The following is an 18,861-nucleotide window of genomic DNA, read 5'->3' on the forward strand; positions in this document are numbered from 1 at the left end:
GTGGCCATCCAAACCGCGGTATTTTCTTGTCCTTTGTTCTTCGTTTTAATAAGCTATTTTGTGAATCTTGTTTTCCGCTCATCCGTAAAAAGTTGTTTAATTGTGCGTTTTCGCCATTTTGTATCTACCATTGTGTTCCGCGTCGCGAGTTACAGCTTGGAGTTTCCCCGGAGTTTCACGAAAATCCGAGAAACACTATTTCGGTTTGACATGGAATTACTGTATAAACACACAGGGCGAACTCGCTACGAACTTACGCGAACTTACAATCGGAGACTTTTTCACTCTATATAATCGAATCCTGTATATAAGCGAGTCAAAAAATATTGTTTTTATTCGTTTTTATATATATATATATATATATTTCGTTTTTTTGACGTAGGACTACGTCTAACCGGAAGATACAGGGGGTGAAATGAAAATCTAGGCACTGAATAAGTAGGAAAAAAATGCAAGATTTGGAACGCTTATAACTCGAGCATTTCTCAGTAGATTGCAAAGGTGTTTGCATCAATTGATAGGAAATATATCTACGCATCTATCATAACGAATAACATTTCATTTTTCTTGAGATAAACAATTGAATAATTTTGAAATATGAAGCATTGTCCAAATGCACTATGTGCCCATTTTTGATTGGTTCATTTTGTGCTCCTCAAATCGTACCAACCAAAACGGGCAACCAGAGCAGCAGCGAAATACAATGAAGCACGATTGGAAAGGCAAAAGAAAAAAATGAACGAAGCATTGGTCGCAGTCTCACACATGCGTAATTCTAGAGCCAGCCAGTCAGCTTAAAAATCCCCGCTCCGCTGCCGTAACGATCATTCTTTGTGTGGACACCGACTGAACAACATCGTTGCTGGACGAGCTGGACGGCGAGGGATCGAGTACCTTTCTCAAGGCAAGAGGGCGGAGGTGGTAGCGGTGGAGTAGAGTAGAGTAGAGTTTTCAAAGGGCCTTTCTATACACAACTATATACTATACACAAAGGGCCAAGGCTAGAGACGAATGAACTGCAAAAGTTTAAAGTCTCTATAATACAATACCTTCCTTCCTTCCGTAACGATCATTCTCATCCAAACCGTACACCACATCGTTTCGCATCACATCACATCAACAAACCAACACAAGCAGCCATGTCTGGACATGACAAAGGAGGAAAAGTGAAAGGAAAAGCAAAATCCCGCTCGAACCGTGTTAGACTGCAGTTCCCCGTAGGTGTATCCGCCAATTGCTCCGCAAGGGTAGCTAGGCCGAGCGCGTTAGTACCAGTGCACCAGTCCACCTAGTCGGCGTTATATTGTTTCGGTCACCGAAGTGCTCGAGTTGGCTTGCAAAGCTGCTCACGACAATAAGAAAACCCGCCTACAGAACAGAGCACATTCGGTTCGGTGGCAACAACTAGTTTCAGCGAGTGGCAAACACAATCGCAAAACGGCAGCAGGTAGAAGAAGAAAAAAGTTTGTTTATACAGACTGCTTTGGTGGCACAACCGTAAACCGTAAAACACGGCGCTTTTCAGGGTCATTAAACCTTTCAAAAAAGAGTTATTAAAAGTTTTTCACAATACCAATGCATTCTAATGTGACATAATATGACATATAATATAAACTAATTTTTTTTTATACTTGTTCTTGAACTTATTGGTGGTTGGGGTCTTTTAAAATGATCATTCAGTTTTCACAAACCCATGCATGGTTTCCGAATTAAAAGTGGCTTCAAATTACAACACATTGTATGCAGGATGGCATTAACGAATTTTCTCGGTAGCAAGAACTACTTTCTTTGGTTGGTAACTGATGTTGAAAATTGACTGACATTACATCTGCATTGTATAGAAAAAATAACTAAGGAGCAACATGATGAGCTATGTATTTCCTGCTGATCTGTTCTTATTTTAAAGGACTTTAATCCGAAGGTCATCCGTCCCTGTATTTACTGTTGGTTTTTCAGAACGCTTATAGCTCGTTTATTTCTCGACAGATCGTAGAGTTCGTCTTCAGAACCTCAGTTCTTTTTCATTTTTATTTACTTTGTTTGCGGAAACTACAAATCTTACAATTCATTGGTCTCCGAAACCACAGTTTAAGGTACGGTAATGTGCTCAATAGTGAAATATATGATAGTGAATGAGCTGATGACCACCTATGCATTCCCTATCACAGCCATCATTTTGATTGTACGATATGTGCATACGCCGAAAGATGCCCGGCGTTGAACATTTAATAAGTACAAAACCTTCAGAAAAAAATCAAGAATCAACTAAAAGATAGTGAGAAAAAATTGAGAAAGTTTCTAAAAAAACGCAAAAACAAAACACCAAAGGTTCTTTTCAGAACCCCCAACATGTTCATAAAGAGTAAACAGTAAACTAATCCATTTTTCAGGTAGATAGGTATTCACGTAGGAGAAGAAAATAAAACAATATATTTAAAATATATATTTAGCAAAAGCTGTCCCCTTTGTATAGTCCTACGTCACTTCAGTTATGTCCCCGACATTACCCACCCGTCTTTTTTAATATAACAGAAGGATTTCATTCTTGATTGATCCCCTTAATGTCAGAGACACCTATCTTAAGTTAACTGATTTTTCGAACCACCCTCAAAAAGAAACCCTGAAAAAAAAATAAAAAATAGGGGTATAATGTTTTGCTATAAGAAACAAACGCGACGTGAAAAAAAAATGAAAAATGAAATTTTTTATCAGCATGTAAAAATGCATTATCTAAAGCGTTACATACCGGTTTTTGGATTCCTCATTTTTTCGACTTTTTATGAAAAACAGCGGTTTTGCATAAAAATAACTCATTTCCATTTTGACATTTTTTTCGAATTTTCAAAAACCCCTATGTAACGCTTCATGTATTGTCCTAAAGTTTCAAAATATTCATGAATTCGTTCTGCGATTTCTCTTTGCTTCAGAACCGATACCACCAGCAAGGTACCGATTTTCAGACAACATCAACGCATCCAGATGTCAACAGCGTAATAATCATTATTCGTACACTAAAAAAAAATGGAAAATACATCTTCAAATATACCTTAACACTCCTATACTCTCGCATAGGTCTGTCAGACCGAGAAATCAATAATTCATTCATTTCTCAGAAAATATCAACACTATGACTTTGCGATTCTCTATAGTCTCGTTATTCGTCGTTCGTCATCGTTTAGCGTATGACATGTGTTGGTAAGAAGGCAACGTGTGTCACTTTTTTAACACTTTCGGTCTGAGAGACCGACGCGAGTATAGGAGTAACTTTTTTGGACAAGTGACTTTTCTTATTTTCTAGAATGTTGTTGAATGAAATGTATAAATTAATTTTAGTTGCGTGAAATATTTATTGAATACTAGCAGACCCTGCAAACTTCGTCCTGCCCAACATTTATTTTTCGTTATAACATCCACGTTTTTTTACTAAGCGCACGTTGATGGGCCCAATCGCAGAACTGTTCATTGATAGATCTTCTAATCTACCCTTTAAAATTACGTTCTACTATAAAATTCCTAGTATTATCAGATTATTTTCAGACACAATTCTCGTTCAAGATTTTTCAACCACTTGCAAATAACATGTTTTCCGTTACATGGAATAAATGTTTGATATGGAAAATAGAATAGAACAAAGACAGCCCTAAATCGGACAATTCGTTTCTCGAGTTTTGCTCTCATCAACACATTCGGTGATCCATTTATATTTATATAAATAGAAGACGATATAGGAGTGCGTTTTATCATAATAAAATCCATTTACACTTTCGAAAGAAGATCAATTTCATTTTAGAGTAGGGAGGGGTGTTATACCATCATAAAAACATTTTTCGTACCCAAAAACCCTCACATCCCAAATTTGGCTCCATTGGCTTATTAGTTCTCGAGTTATGCACAAATTTGTGTTTCATTTGTATGGCATCCCCCCCCCCCCCCCCTACAAGAGAGGGCAGGAGTATCTAACCACCATAGAATCATTTATTGCACCCTAAAACCTCCAAATGCCAAATTTCGTTTCATTTGCTTGACTAATGTAATGGAGAAATCTATGTTTCATTTGTATGGCAGCCCTTCCTTAGAGAGGGGGAAGGGGTCTCGAACTATCATAAGAACCTTCCCCGACCCCGAAAACTCCTACACACCAATTTTCATGTCGATCAGTTCAGTAGTTTCCGAGTCCATAAGAATCGGACAGATAGACAGTTTACCAAGAATACATAGACAAAGAATATTAAAAATATGAAAACTTTGTATTCCAGAACCTTCATCATCTGGTAATTATCTAGAAGGTCGTTATACATTCTTCTCTCCCATGAAAGACCCGAAAAACAAGCTACAACTGCATGCAATGTAAAAAATATGTTTTGTAGCATGCAGTAATGGTATGTTCTGATTCTCACACCAATGAAACCACAATCGATTAATACGTGTTTATGTTATTTTATAGCTCTTTATACTTTCATGTATTATATTCAGTTGCATACTTTTAATTTATAACAGGAAAAAAACGAATTTCGTTATTCTAGTTGGAGTATAAAAAAAAACTCTGTTTTGAGGAGGCCGAAAGACTATTAAAACTGAATGCACACGGAGAAAACATATTTTCTGGGGTTTTTTATATCAACTGCACCCTCTTCTTGAAATAAATACCAATGAAGCCCAAAAAATACACAATAGCAATATTACAGAGAAGCTCAACTTTCGGTCTGTGATACCGTGCGCGAGTATACGTGTCATGATTTTGCACGCGAGTACAGGAGGGTCAAAAAATAACCAAAATACCCGAACACTTCACCTTATTCCTAGCATCCGAAAAAAAACACGAAAATTCATTATTTTTCGACCTTGCAGATAACGGTCCTCCCTTAGCACTAAGTTTACGCGTCGATACACATCGAATTTTATAAGGAAAATTACAAAAATCGGCTACATTTATATTCCATCTTCCATCACATATTCCACTTTTATGCATTGATCGAGATAAATATGTGACGCGTGTTCGTAGAGATAGATAGGGTAACACGGGGTGAGGTGGACATACGGGGTGATTTGGACCACCCCTTCATCTCAAAAAGGACGGCCCAACTTGGATTTTTTTCAAAAGCCATCTCCTTCTATTGTTGAACCGTATGTATCTAACGTAAAAAACTTTGGTAAAATTTACCAGGTGGAGGGAAACGGAAGCATGAAAACAGCAAGCACTTTGATTGTCAAAAATGTGATGTTTAGGATCGTGGTTTTGAGGTTATTCCCGCTGATTGAACAAACTTTTCGTGTACTATGCAGTAATGTTCTGTTCGACTAAAGAAGAGGAACAATTTGATGCAGCTAAACTGTAAGTTTGATAACAATAAATCGAATTCATTGCATTTTAATTTTTGCATGTTGTGTGGGGTGACATGAACACGTTTCTGTGGGGTGAATTGGTCCTACAGGTCCTCATGAGGCTTTTCTTTGGTCTAATTGATTCCAGATACCGCAGAATTACAAAAAGAGGATGAGCAGACAACGTTAGAAGAAGGTGGAGCTTGAAAGAGCAACGTAGGCCACCAAGGATGGATTTATTTGACCAAGCATCGAAAATGTTTGAAAATGCACGAACAATAGTAAAAAGATCCATGCAGAATTCGAGATGGTCTCAATCCAATTTTTCTGGTCTGGAATTTGGCCAAGACACCTGTTATCGATCCCAAAACACTGTTACTGATTGTAACATTTTCCCAAAATACTTTACATAAACATAAGAATGTTTTTTTTTTCGATGAAACACACACTGGACCAAACACCCCACAGACGATTCAAATCACCCGCATCAAATTTTAATGTCCCAAAATCATCTTTTTTATTCCATTATAAATTTGGTAATTTAAAGTTTGATCTAACGATTAAACATTTTTGATTGAGAGAAAACAAGATAGCTCAGTATACAGGGTGGCGCATAAGTCACGCAACCAATTTGCACAAAAAAAAATTCGTACAGAAAAATGGCTCACGATCTCGAATAAACAACGATACAAAGTCGACAACTGAACCGCTTAGGAACAAACACGCTCGATAATTGCAGCGCGATCGTTGTTTTTTTTTCCTTCAGAGAGCGTTGTGTGACTGCCACCCTGTACAATGTGACATTTTTTATTTAGACCGTATTGGTTTGGAAATACTAGGTGATTTGTTTAGGGGGTCCAAATTCCCCCCATTTCCCCATATGAAAACGTCCGTAAATCTAATGATAAAAAAATGTGAGTGCTCCGTCAATCGTTTTTGCTATAAAAAATGCTCTGCCAGCAAAAAAAAAATTAAAACCCCAGGCATAGTTAATTTAAAAATTATAACATACATTGGTATACGATATCATACGAAACCATACAATCTTGCATACAATCGGTGGAAAATTAGTGAAATGAAATAAAACTTGCTTAACAGGGCGACGACACCTAGTGGCAAATAGATTAATTTTCGAAGATCTAAGATCCAGGTCAATTTTCGAAAAAGGATCTATACTTCCGGCTTTTTGCGTTTACTGCAACTGCAAAATTTAAAGCCTCTCCGATCCAAACAAGTGAAGTGTAATAAGCGAGTTTGCAGATAACGATGCGATCCCTGAAATCGTTTACGCTTTAATTGTGGGTAAATTGTGCATCATAGCGATTCGAGTAGCCAAGCTTACTCCGGTGCTCATGAACGATTGTATTAGATATAGGGTAAATGATGTTGGATTGTGCAGTCGAAAAAATTATCTTGATTTGTCCACTTTTGTCAAATCATATATTTAAATGTTTCCAAACATATAAATAAAATTGTCTTCTTCAGATTTACAGTAGTTTTATAGGATATTTTTATGGAAGGTTCTAAAGGTTTGTAAAGTCCACCTTCTATTGGTGTCAATGCGCCCCTCATTTGAGATGACTTTTAATCAACCACCATCGAAGAAGATTTTTCATGCTCAGCGTCTCGATTTGGTGATGATAATGGCTGTGATTCACTACTACGAACATTAGTTGGATGTTGGCGCACTTTAACTATGTGTTCCCGTTTTTAATTATTATTTTTTTTCGATCACATTACAATGCATAAACGATATTATTAATAATTAATTATATTGTCGCTATAACGCTATTATGCTAGATAGCAGTTAATTTCAGTGTTCATGTCAATCGAGTTAAACTTTACATTTCTAGAGAAGCGTCAGGATTATAGTGTACATCTTATGCTATTCTTATTTTCGCCCGTTGAAGTTTAAGTCTACTTTCTATAATTTATGTGTTTCATAAATATGTAAGAAACGAAAAATATGATTCATCGCGTTTTGCGTTTGTTTTCTTATGAGAAACAAAGTTTAATACTCGCATTTCGGTAACTCAATGAATTTGTTCAAGTTAATCACGATTCACGTGGTATTCTATTCAATATTATTCATTTATCAATGTGATTCCTTATTTATGCTTCATTATTATCCTAGTGATGAATGAGCTGTAACAATTTTAAATTTGAATGAATAGCAAATATCAATAACATGACTCAATGTAATGCAACAATCTATTCGAAACTGTGTTGTCATGTTATTTACCCATACCACAGGTTTTGATAAAATGAACTTTGCTATCACTTGTTCCGGCACAAGTGAACAAAATTGAACGCTTTTTGGTGCAACACTTCTAGGGGGGGATGGTACAAATTCCGCTTTACCGTGGGGTTGCGTAAAGCAGATTGTCCAAATTAAGCTTGTTCTTGTGAGGAAGCGGTGCTCCATGGCCCGGTCTACCCCAGAAGGTGGACCAGGTGTCGAAGTGGTGTTTGCTGCTCTCGTAGTCTATCCGCTGGCTTGTTTCCAGCTTCCGTTGCTTCTGGTTCATCTGGTAGCAAAGATCGTGCAGGTATTCATCCCCCGAACGGTGTAAATTGCTGCTGGAATTAACAAAAACATTTTCGAATTAGTGATAGTTTTAGAAAGCGCTCCATCTAGTGACTGCTGTACTATTGTGATGATCATAGTTGTGCCATTTGGGATAGTTTACCCATTGGAGCTGTACTTATCGATCTTGGTAACGTCGGTCGTTCCGAGACTAATTGGCCGCTGTTGGGATCGACGCTTCGCCAACAGTGGGACCAACTCAACGCCTCCCGTAATCATACAGTTGCGCGTTGGTGCGATTCTAACACCTTTCTTCACAATCGGGGCCCGCCCCGGTGTTGACTGTTGATTCTGTTGACACAATCTTGGAACACGTCGGTCTGTAATTTTATCTGTGCTAGGATTCGGCTCTTCCCTTAATGGTTGGCTGGGAGCCGTAGCGGGTGGTGATACGAAATATTTCGGAGGGCTAATAACGGGCCTTGGATTTTGGGCACTTCCCGGACCGGGTTGTATTGGATCTAGACTATTACTAACGCATTGGCATACACACCGCGAGCAACAATTGGAGAACTTTTTCAGGTACTTGTTTTCTTCCTCCAGTTGACGCTGCATCCTGGTTACGACATCAATATCCAGATCGTGTAATGTTTCTTTGGTAGTCCAACCCTTTTAGAAAAAAATTACAATAGAGATTGCGTTACACAACATAGCATTGATACATACCATCGACTTCATAAAATTTTGGCCGACGTTCTTCGGTGGTCTCCATGGTTTTCCACCTGGACCAGGTTTGCCCCAAGGACCGCCATTCTGTGAACCAGCAAGTATGTCATTTAAATTCGTTTCAAACTAACCAACTAACCGTTTTTGCATCCGCGTCCGAACTCCTCGTCTTCCGTCGGTTTTCCTTCTCGTGCACTATCCTGTCCAGTTCCGCCTTATAGGTTTGCTTCTGAGCCGGAGTTGTCCTATACCGCAGCTCATTGTCCACGTGATAGCGGTTGGCGTCGTTGAAACTGATAATCGGATCATCCGTCAGCCCCGTCACGATCTGTCCCGAGGCATTTCTCAGCGGTGCCCCGCCTCCTCCCGCGCTGACTCCCTTCGTCCGGTTCATTGGTACCGGATTTCGAAAGTCCTGGCGCCGGGCAGCGTGCGAAATTTGAGTTGAAGAGGGCTAGATTTAGTGATACAAGTTGAATTCACTTAAAACACGATGTTTTTCTCCATCCCGCCTGAGGAGGGGGCGCAATATTCAATGCAATGCTTTCGCACAACAAAACCTACGTTTTTCGACTCCGGATATAGTCCCTGCAGCTGAATGTTTCGGATACGGATCGTATCGTTGGGGGCACCACCTCCCTTGCGACCCCAGGGCGAATAACGCTCCATTACTTCTCGGTACTGGAAGAGAGGAAACTGGCATAAGGCTGTCTTGTCAATTAATGGGTTCTGATGCAAAGGTAGCGATAAATGGTAAATGTAACGAGTCAATTGATTTGTGGCTGAAGTGAATACATGATTTGAGGGTGTTTTTGCGATAAGATCAAAACAAATTAATCGTCTCGCCAGTGCTGGTGAAATGCCACTGATTCAAGATTGGGGCGTAATGTTGTTCGTTTAAACCTTCATTTTGTATAGAAGTATATGGGGTGATGATTGATAATAATTTATAGTATTATATGTACCGGTAAGTTTCTTCGGTTTTACAACAGATGGCGCAACTTGATTATTATTTCAGTGAATCTAATTTCCCGATATTCGTTGGAAAGCTACTGTCATTGCGTGTCCTTTTCAGTATATGTCAAAAAGTTGAAGCGTAAACAACATAGTTTTTTGTCACTTCGAATATGTCGAATTTCGTACCAACGAGAGTGTTTTTGTGGGGAGTGTTACTTCATTACTTCAATATGAAGAAAAAAGCTGCGGAAGGTCATCGCATTTTGGTGGAAGTTTATAGTGACCATGCTCAAACAGAGCGAACATGTCAGACGTGGTCTGCACGGTTTAAAAGTGGTAATTTTGACTTGGAAGACGAATAACGTTCCGGACCGCCAAAAAAGTTTGAAGATGGAAAATTGAAGGCTTTACTCGATCAAGATCCGTCACAAACGCAACAAGGACTTGCAGATACACTTGGATTAGCTCAGCAAACCATATCCGATCGTTTAAAAGCAATGAGAATGATCCGAAAGATAGGACATTGGGTGTCGTATGGATTGAAGCCACGAGACGTCGAATACCGTTTTTTCACTTGCGAACAAATGCTCCAACGGCATAAAAGAAAGGGTTTTTTGCATCGAATCGTTACTGGCGATGAAAAGTGGATCCATTACGACAAACCTAAACGTCGGGCAACGTATGGATACGGTCAGAAGGTTATGCTGTCTATTTGGTGAGACCAGCTGGGCATGTCGCGAAACCGGTTAAAACATTATTTCCGCAATTATTTTATTTCCGATTATTTTCGCAAAAAGATCCGTCAATTGTCAGAAAGATGGGAATAAGTTGTGACTAGCGATGGGCATTACTTTGAATATTAAATTTGTAACCATTTTTGCAGAATAAAGCATTTATTTTTGAAAAAAAAACCAAGAAACTTACCGGTACTCCTATTAATAAGACAACCGAAAGCACGAAATGTTACAATCACTCACAGCCAATTTTTTTTTTGCATATTCCGTCGTTTAGTTTCCAAAAACGAAAGTGACGCAAAAAAATAATTTTCGTTTTGTGCTCTTCAAAAACAATTCCGGATAGATAATTATACCTTTCCAGGAGGGCCAAAAAATGGTTTAATGAACAGGTCAAAATCAGTCCCATTGAGTGGAATCATTGAGTCAAAGGCGGTTCGTGATGATAGTAATATTCGAGAGTCTTGCAAATTACACAGGGATGTAGTCAAAAAGTGGAACGCTTCTAAACGCTACGTCCAGAAACTAAAGATCGAACTCACAAAGTACAGATGTTCCTCAATTGTGTGAGAATGAGTGGTTAAAACGCGTACACATGTATCGTAAGATTGTGTATCATTTACCTGAAAGACAGCTACCCGAACAACAGCCACCCGAAAGAAATTAATCAGAATTTCAATAAACCAAATGTAAAAAATACCAGAATGTAATAGGTATCTGAATGCAACATTAGAAACAACTAGAGCATTTACGAGAAGAAAGGTCACTCGAACAACATTTATAAGGATAGAACAATTACCAACCAAACCAGCACGTCAATTTCGAAGAAACGCGAGGTAATTGAACAGAAGCCAGCACCTTCCGGTCTACGCACTTTCTATTTTCACCAGAGGCCCTCAATTCCCTCTACTACACATAGTCCTGAATTGCTTCAACCTTCCTAAACTGCTTCCAATAACAAAGCCTAATTTTTGCACAGCCCCAAACTGGAATGTTGGCGTTTTCTAACCTTGTAGATAGCATTTTGAATGCTATCTTAAGACCCTCATTTTATCAGACCGTCTTGAAAGAGAAATTAACTTGTCTTGCATCGTTTATATCTTTCGATAGACAATTCAGTACAACAGGCCAGAGACCATTGTATTCGCCGTTAACAGCTCAGAGATAATGTCGAAGTCATGTTAAGTCCTCGATTAATTTTGGGTGATTTCAATTCGTATGGAATGGATCATTATATGGATGCTTCACTTGCCTAATCGATTAACTCCATTTTTTGAATATTATTAAATTTTAATTTCAAAGCACTTGATTAGCTTCTAACTGTACATATTCAAAACAAATTCCTTTAATAATAAGTATTAACACCACTAAATGACAAAATCTTTTTAGCCATTGAACAATTAATATTGTATGTCAGAAGCCAATCTGATTAACTCCATACTATAATGTATTTATGTCATAATGAAAATCTAGTTAACTTGTTGCAATTGTAAGTTGTTCGTTTAAATTCGTTATTCGGGTTGATGGCATTGAGCTTCGTATTACGAATTAGGGGAATGAGCATGACAATATGGGTTTGCAGAAGGAATGAACCCACTCTAAAAAAAATAGGAATGAAAATTATTTTTCCCAAATTAAATTAGTACTCTATGTAAATGAAAATCTTTTTTGCCTGCAAGTGGTGAAAAAAATGTACAAATATTGTGTCTAAAGACAATTTTATATTACGAGGTTCGTTCAAAAAATAAGTTTCAGTGCCTCAGAAATCGCGGAAAAATAAAGTTAGGACAAAACAAATTTTAGGATTTTCGTAATCTACGTTTTATTTTCTATTTTTCTACATAATCGCCGTAGCGTACGAGGCATTTTTCATAGCGTGGCACGAATTTTTTTATTCCGAGCGCGAAATGCGTAGCGTCCAACTTTTTGAAGTACGATGTAACTGTGTCACGAAGTTCTTCAGTGTTATCGAATCGTTGACCGCCGAAATCACCTTGTTTTTTGTCCTAAATTTTTTTTTCCGCGATTTCTGAGGCACTGAAACTTATTTTTTGAACGACCCTCGTATATCCATCAGCGAATTGAATTTTCATATCAAAACGCTTAAAATGCCTAATATTGAAATAACGCTGATTGTGCCTCCACTGACATCGCTCAGGGAGGAGGAGAATGCTGTGCATATACCGGGAAGGAGATTACCAGATCCAGAAGATCCGGAAAGAGCTGTTACAGGTAATTGGTTTTGCATAAATGCTAGAGCAGAATGAGGTTGCAATGATTGAAACAGGTTCGTGTTTACTTTTCGAATTAGTTGTCTTTTGTGTTGCTAATTTGCCATATATTACAGGGAAGTAACCAGTTGCGTTGGATGTTTTAATCAAAGGAAATCCTGAGCCTTCAAGGCTTGTGTTTTTGATTTCTGTGTTAGATAAATGAATTTGAAGCAAAATAGCGTACAGCTATAGTACACTATTTTTCACGAAAATATATGTTTCCCTTCAGTTATTTTCCTCAGCGAGTTGATATGAAACCATAACCACACAATCAAACAAAAGGTAAATAAATCTGAAAGCTGCGTCTCGCTACTCGTTTCACGTCTTGTCATGAAAGTGTCAAGAACGAAACACCTATCGTTTCAGCATCTTGGTCAATGCTATATAGTTATTTACAGAGCTCGGCAAAGTCATATTCAACTGAGGATAGTCAGAGGACTATGAAGAAATTCGCCTTGGAAATGAGTTTCGGCTTCTTCCAGCTGTTTCTCCGTCAACACGACTCGACAGTCATTCAGGTGTTTAGATGCTATCTCACTCTACGACTCGACTATCTCATTTCATTCTTCACCGTCAAATGGACTTCATTGCATATTGAACTGACTCCGCCCCAAAATGAATTCGTTTCTCTCTCCATCTCATGTATCACGCATGCATGTATCGATGTTTGAGTTCAACGTTGTTTGACATATACTACAGGTGAGCTAGATTGTGTTGGGTCGTATACGAAAATTACTCACACATATAAAATAGTGCGCAGTATTGTGTTCAGAAACACAGACAAATTTGTGAATTTTGTTGATACACACCCGTTTTTCTGTATGTTTTTTACAAAATTAAACTCGGAGACAAAGTGAATTCCTCCAAAACTACACGATATTTACTAATACTAACGCGAGGACCTTTATAGTACACCTGATAACTGTCTAAGTTCGTTGGTTTGAGTTCACTGTGGGTAGACAATAAACCGCCCATTAATGGTGTAACTACTTTTTTGTATCAGAAATCAATTTTTCGTCTCACTTTATATGGACGTTAAAATAAGTTTGAGTACGCGAGTAAAGAGATTCGTGTCAGGGGGAAGTAGTAGTGCGGACTGAAGTCAAGTTGAATATAGAGGCAGATTTGTATTCGTTCGTCAATTCCCACCGAAGTAGTTCTAGTCGAAGCGGAGCTACTGAGACGAGAGTCGATTTCCTTTTTTTTATTTTCGAAGATTTCGTTTGTTTGTTTGTTTATTGTCTAGTAGCGTAAGATATGAATCTTATGAATAATTTGCTACCTCCGGTTTTAAAATTGGCACAGACATAATTATAATCTATCCTATTCTTTACTATCGTTATAATAAAAATCAATTTACTCGATTCCAAAAATTTATGCAGCCACTCTTGAAGATTGCTTCCGAAGGGGAACGCTTCACAGCGGGGGGTAATGAGTTCCAGTTTACCACACCTCGAACGAACAATGAATTAGCATAGCATGCGGTGTTGTTGGCAGGTATTACCAGGTTCTGCAAGCGGCGTCCACGAGTTTGGATAAGTTTCCGATAAAGTATACCAGGAGACTTTGTCTTCAATAGATTCCATAAAAAAACACAGGATCGGTGCGCGTAAAAGTTTTGTAAAGAGCACCCAATGAGGTGCTGTTGCAGGTGACTCACGTGATCAAGGCGGTTCAGCCCATATACATATCTCACACAGCAGTTTAATGCGACACGCAGCCGGTTGAAAGATGTTGCGCTGGGGCGGACGTGGAGGACGTCGCCAAACAAAAAATGCGGCAGGATCAGTGATTTAAACAGTTTCAGTCTGGTGGCGGTCGGGGCAGTGCGGGTACAGCAGTAAAGCATTCGAAGACTAGCATAGATCTTTCCACATTGTTGAATTATGAGTTCGTCCCATTGGAGATCATGTTGGAAGATAAATCCTAGGTTGTTGACACTTTCCGACAATTCTATACTCTGCCCGTCCAGTTTTAGTTCAGATTCTGGGGAAATAAAGCTTCCAGCTCTACGACGTCGGCTTGTTATGAAAAGTGCTTTGCTCTTAGCAGGATTCACTTGGAGTTCATTCCGTCGCGACCAATTCGAAACCCGTTCAAGATCAGCATTAATCATCCTGATTAAATCCCGAGTACATGGACCAAGCCTACCAACGTATAGTTGTACATCGTCGGCGTAAATCTGGATGGAACAGTATGTAAGCACCGTCGGTAGGTCGTTGATATGGCAGCAGAAAAGCAGAGGACCGAGAACTGAGCCCTGAGGTACTCCTGACGACACTTCGACACTGCTTGAACAGCGGTCACCACAGAAAACTGTCTGTCTTCTCCCACGCAGGTACGATTCCAACAGGTTTACGGCAGTAGAAGAGAAGTTAAACTGAGAAGCTAATTTGCCAAGCAATTTGCTATGTGGAATAGTATCGAAAGCCTTAGAAAAGTCGAGGAGTAATAGTATGCCAGCACCTTTTTTATCAACAATGGTTCCTAAATCGTCGTACACTCGAAGAACTGCGGTTTTGATGCTCTGTCCTTTACGAAAACCGGCCTGACAGTCAGTTAGTGAATCATTTTCCTCTATATAGCTGGTCATTTGGTGTTTGAGGAGCTTCTCGAAAGCCTTTGACAATGCACAAAGGATGCTAATAGGTCGTAGATTGAAGATATCGTTCAAATGCGCTTTTTTCTTCAGTGGCAAAACCTTCGCATGTTTCCAGGGATAAGGGAAGGTGGAACTACTGATAAACATGTTAAATAAATGCGTAATTTGTTGCACAACTAATGGTAGTATGATCTTGAAGAAGTTAATCGGTAAACCGTCCATTCCCACGGCGTTCGATTTGATGTCCCAGATGGCGTTCACGACTTCCCAGTAGCGCACAGGTCGAAATGAGAAACTGTACAACGATGGTGGTGCTAGTCTCAAAGGTACAGCTTCTCGATGAGTATTTCTCGTAAAATTTGCAGCGAATGTACGATTTACATCATCTGGATCAAACGCACAAGGTCGCGACTGTTTATCTTTGCCTAATCCAAGACTCTTTACCCGCTGCCATAAGGTTTTCGAAGGTATTCTGCTGTCTAAAAAACGATTTAGGTACTGTCGTTTAGCTTGAGTTATTTTCGCGTTGGCGCGATTCCTCAATATCTTGTACCTCTGCCGCCTGACGTCCTTCAAATGTGAAGGTGCTTGCAACCAATCTTTGTACGCCAAGTCACGCTCAAGCAGGAACTGATGAACACTATCAGTGAACCATGGATTGTACTGTCGACGACTGGCAGTGACACGTAGAGGAATACACACATCGTGTACTCTTTTGATGTGAGCGTTGAAGAATTCCATGGAATCGGCTGGACATTCCATCGCGTAGAATTGGTTCCAGGGGATGGACAGAATTTCGTGTTCCAAAACATGCGCATTAAAATTTGCGTAGTCTCGATAAGTACGTGGAGTGGAAGGCCGTAAGACGTCGAAGTCAACTGACGCATAAATTAAATCGTGCTGAGAAAGCCCGGGAAAGCTGACCTGTCCAAATCGCAAAACCTTTTCGTTGTTGTTGGTTAGGAAGAGATCAAGCTGTGAGCACCCTCCACCATGAAAGAACGTTGGCTCGTCGCTCACGGATGACAGAGAAAAAGTACGGAGCGTTGATTCGAATAATGTACGTTTGTTACTAGATCGCATCAAGTCAGTATTAAAATCTCCCAGTAGAAAAATGTTTTCATAGCATGCGGCGTAATTGGCCAACTTCTCCGCCAAAAAAGACGAGCAGTCGTTTTCCGGAGGATTGTAGATGACCATAATCAAGATTCTGATACCTTCTACTCGAAATTCCAACGCCAGACATTCAGTCTTGTCCGTCGAATCTTCTGTGAGAGTCGTGCCGAAAACCCTAGAACAGTTTAAATGATCCCTATAGTAAACTGCAATGCCTCCGCCGCGCTTATATATTCTGTCATTCCTCACGACGGTGTAACCAGAGACGCTGATAATACGATCGCTGATCTTGTGACTTAGCCATGATTCCGTGAAACACGCAATTTCGACTTTTGAGTTCAGCAAAAAGTTTCGAATCTCATCAAGCTTACTGCAATTACGCGCGCAAAGACTTTGGGAATTTCCATGGCAAATATTCAGCTTCCCAGAAAGTAGAGCAGCATTCAGCACCGCCCCCGGAATGTTCGTGTAGGTGTGGTTGTGTGACGATAGCATTATGTGTAGTAAGGGAAGCAATTTTTCGAGGGCTGCATAATTACGGAGGAGCGGAAAACAAATATTTTTAACATACAATATTTAAATCAAGTCACAGTAAAATAAACTACTACATATCAACATTACTTCAAAAGTGTACGAGAAAACACAGAATTACTAACAGATTTACAAACAATTATCCAGTTCATTCTCCGACCGTATAGCTATGGGTGGTCCGCCAACTGCAACCTTCACATAGACGATTCCTTCCTTGGTGAAAACCGATGCCAATTTGCCCGCCTTCTTCTTATGTAATGCAGCCGATTTAAGCTTACGCGCTTCGATGGAGAGGTTCTCGTTAACATACACGCGCCGATCAGAATCCAGTCCAATATGCCGTAGTGTAAGATCTCGTTTCCGCAAATATGCACTGTAAAACGCATCTCGCGTAGACTTCAATGCAAACTCCGCAACAATGAGGCCGTCACCGTCCAAATTTCCGCCAGATTTCATGCGCCTAGTTTGCGCCATCAAGGTGGTCGTGTCGTTCATCGCTAAGTGTTTTCCCATTTCCATGAACAACGATTGTAAATTTTCGCCGTTCCTGAAAGGGATGCCGCTTATGATGAGTTCGTTGCGGTTTTGCATAACTCCGACTGTCTGGAACATATCATCCACCCTCGAATTCAGCAAATCAAGAGCAGTGTCGTGGTGTTGGAATTTTGCAGCACATTCTTCTTTCACCGATTTAATTTCATTCTTTAGTTCTGTTTTAACGGAGTCAATTTTACAGTTTACGTTTAGTATTTCAGTTCGTACCGTGTCGATAAGCTGTTTCGTTTCAGAGAATTGCTGCATCATCGTCCGTAACATTTCTTCCATCGTGGTCGTATGGTCATTCTTATCATGTTCGGCCGAAAACATCTTAAAACAGTTATTGTCATCAGTTCGCAGTCGCTTGTTTGTTAATATTGTATTTTTGCTGGCTTCAGCTGCAGGCGGAGTACGTTGAGTGCTCATAGTGTGTCAAAAAGGAACGGAAAAAAAGAAACAACACTGGTTGGATGCGTGTGTGTTTGGTTCAATGGGAATCGAGTGTTGATGACTATCTAGCGACACAATAGCAGTATACAACACACAATCGGCAGATGCAAATTCTGGTTCGATAATAAATAGCCAACTAAATATCGTATGAACTGGATAACACGTACATATGTAATTCGGTCACACAGGATCGCGATGTACTGGTCAACGATGATTTAAAACGGGTGAAACAACACTTTCGGAGTAATTTAATATGCGGCTGTTATCGACACATACCGATCTTTTGTTGTGTTTTGTGTGATCTGCCCTGCCCTGATAACGGATGAAAATTTAACGATTTCATCACGTTTTAGTTGCTCCAATGTGCAGAGCTGAGTTGGAGATCTGATTGATTTCGCCAACATAGATCGGATTGCGGTTGCCTAATGTTTGAAAAGCCTAATAAATTAAAGTACACCGGAGTCTAGATGGTGCAGAGTCAATCAAATTTATTTTTGAAGTGCATTTTTGCTTGAAAAAAAAATCATGCTCTTCTTTTCCCCATGTTGTCTTTTTCCGCATGCTGTCAGATGTTTCTCCTGTGAAATGAGCTGTGATGTGTCGTGGCTCGGACTTTGTTAATTTAATTTACTTAATTTAATTCATTTATTTATTTCATTTGTGTAATCGTATTTTTTAGTTGTTTTAATTTTTTGTTATTAAATTCGTTTATTTTTACAGGCTCAGTTACATAAGTTTAAATGAACCGAATTCTTAAATATATTTTTAAAATTATATATATATATATATAGGGTTGAAGCTGCTAGGGGGCCATTATTCTTTCGAAGTTCATTGTTTTTTCATTATAAAACATTGAGTCGAATTTCATATATGATAAGACACCCCATCTTGCGATAAAACAACGCGTTATTTGGCCTTCCCTAGGAAAGCACCTCGTTCTCCAAAATTCCAATATAAACTTCAGCATTGATTTGACCCTTAACATCAATAAAAACAGAAGATACTGTCAAATCGATAGACGTCACCGAAATGATTGCACTGTGCGAGAGTATAAAATGTCATTTGCGTTTTCGGCTCCAGTATCGC

General features: G+C 39.3%; 1 protein-coding gene across 11 annotated transcripts in view; it reads right to left on the minus strand.

The window, feature by feature from the left end:
* Positions 1 to 6,929: 6,929 nt before the first annotated feature.
* LOC129762616 (uncharacterized) overlaps positions 6,930 to 18,861 on the minus strand; it is a 29,344-nt gene continuing 17,412 nt past the window's right edge. For 2 of the 11 annotated variants that reach the window (XM_055761053.1, XM_055761060.1), the window contains exons 2-6: positions 9,140 to 9,271; positions 8,715 to 9,029; positions 8,576 to 8,662; positions 8,013 to 8,518; positions 6,933 to 7,902 (exon numbers count right to left, since the gene is read on the minus strand). In XM_055761053.1, the coding sequence (XP_055617028.1) occupies positions 7,680 to 7,902; positions 8,013 to 8,518; positions 8,576 to 8,662; positions 8,715 to 9,029; positions 9,140 to 9,271 (1,263 nt within the window). In that variant the 3' untranslated portion in view covers positions 6,933 to 7,679. Of the gene's footprint in view, positions 7,903 to 7,972; positions 8,519 to 8,575; positions 8,663 to 8,714; positions 9,030 to 9,139; positions 9,272 to 18,861 lie in introns of all 11 variants that reach the window. The other 9 variants (XM_055761064.1, XM_055761063.1, XM_055761057.1 and 6 more) reach the window with 9 other exon arrangements.

The sequence above is a fragment of the Toxorhynchites rutilus genome, chromosome 1 (assembly GCF_029784135.1).
Source record: "Toxorhynchites rutilus septentrionalis strain SRP chromosome 1, ASM2978413v1, whole genome shotgun sequence".
Taxonomy (NCBI): domain Eukaryota; kingdom Metazoa; phylum Arthropoda; class Insecta; order Diptera; family Culicidae; genus Toxorhynchites; species Toxorhynchites rutilus.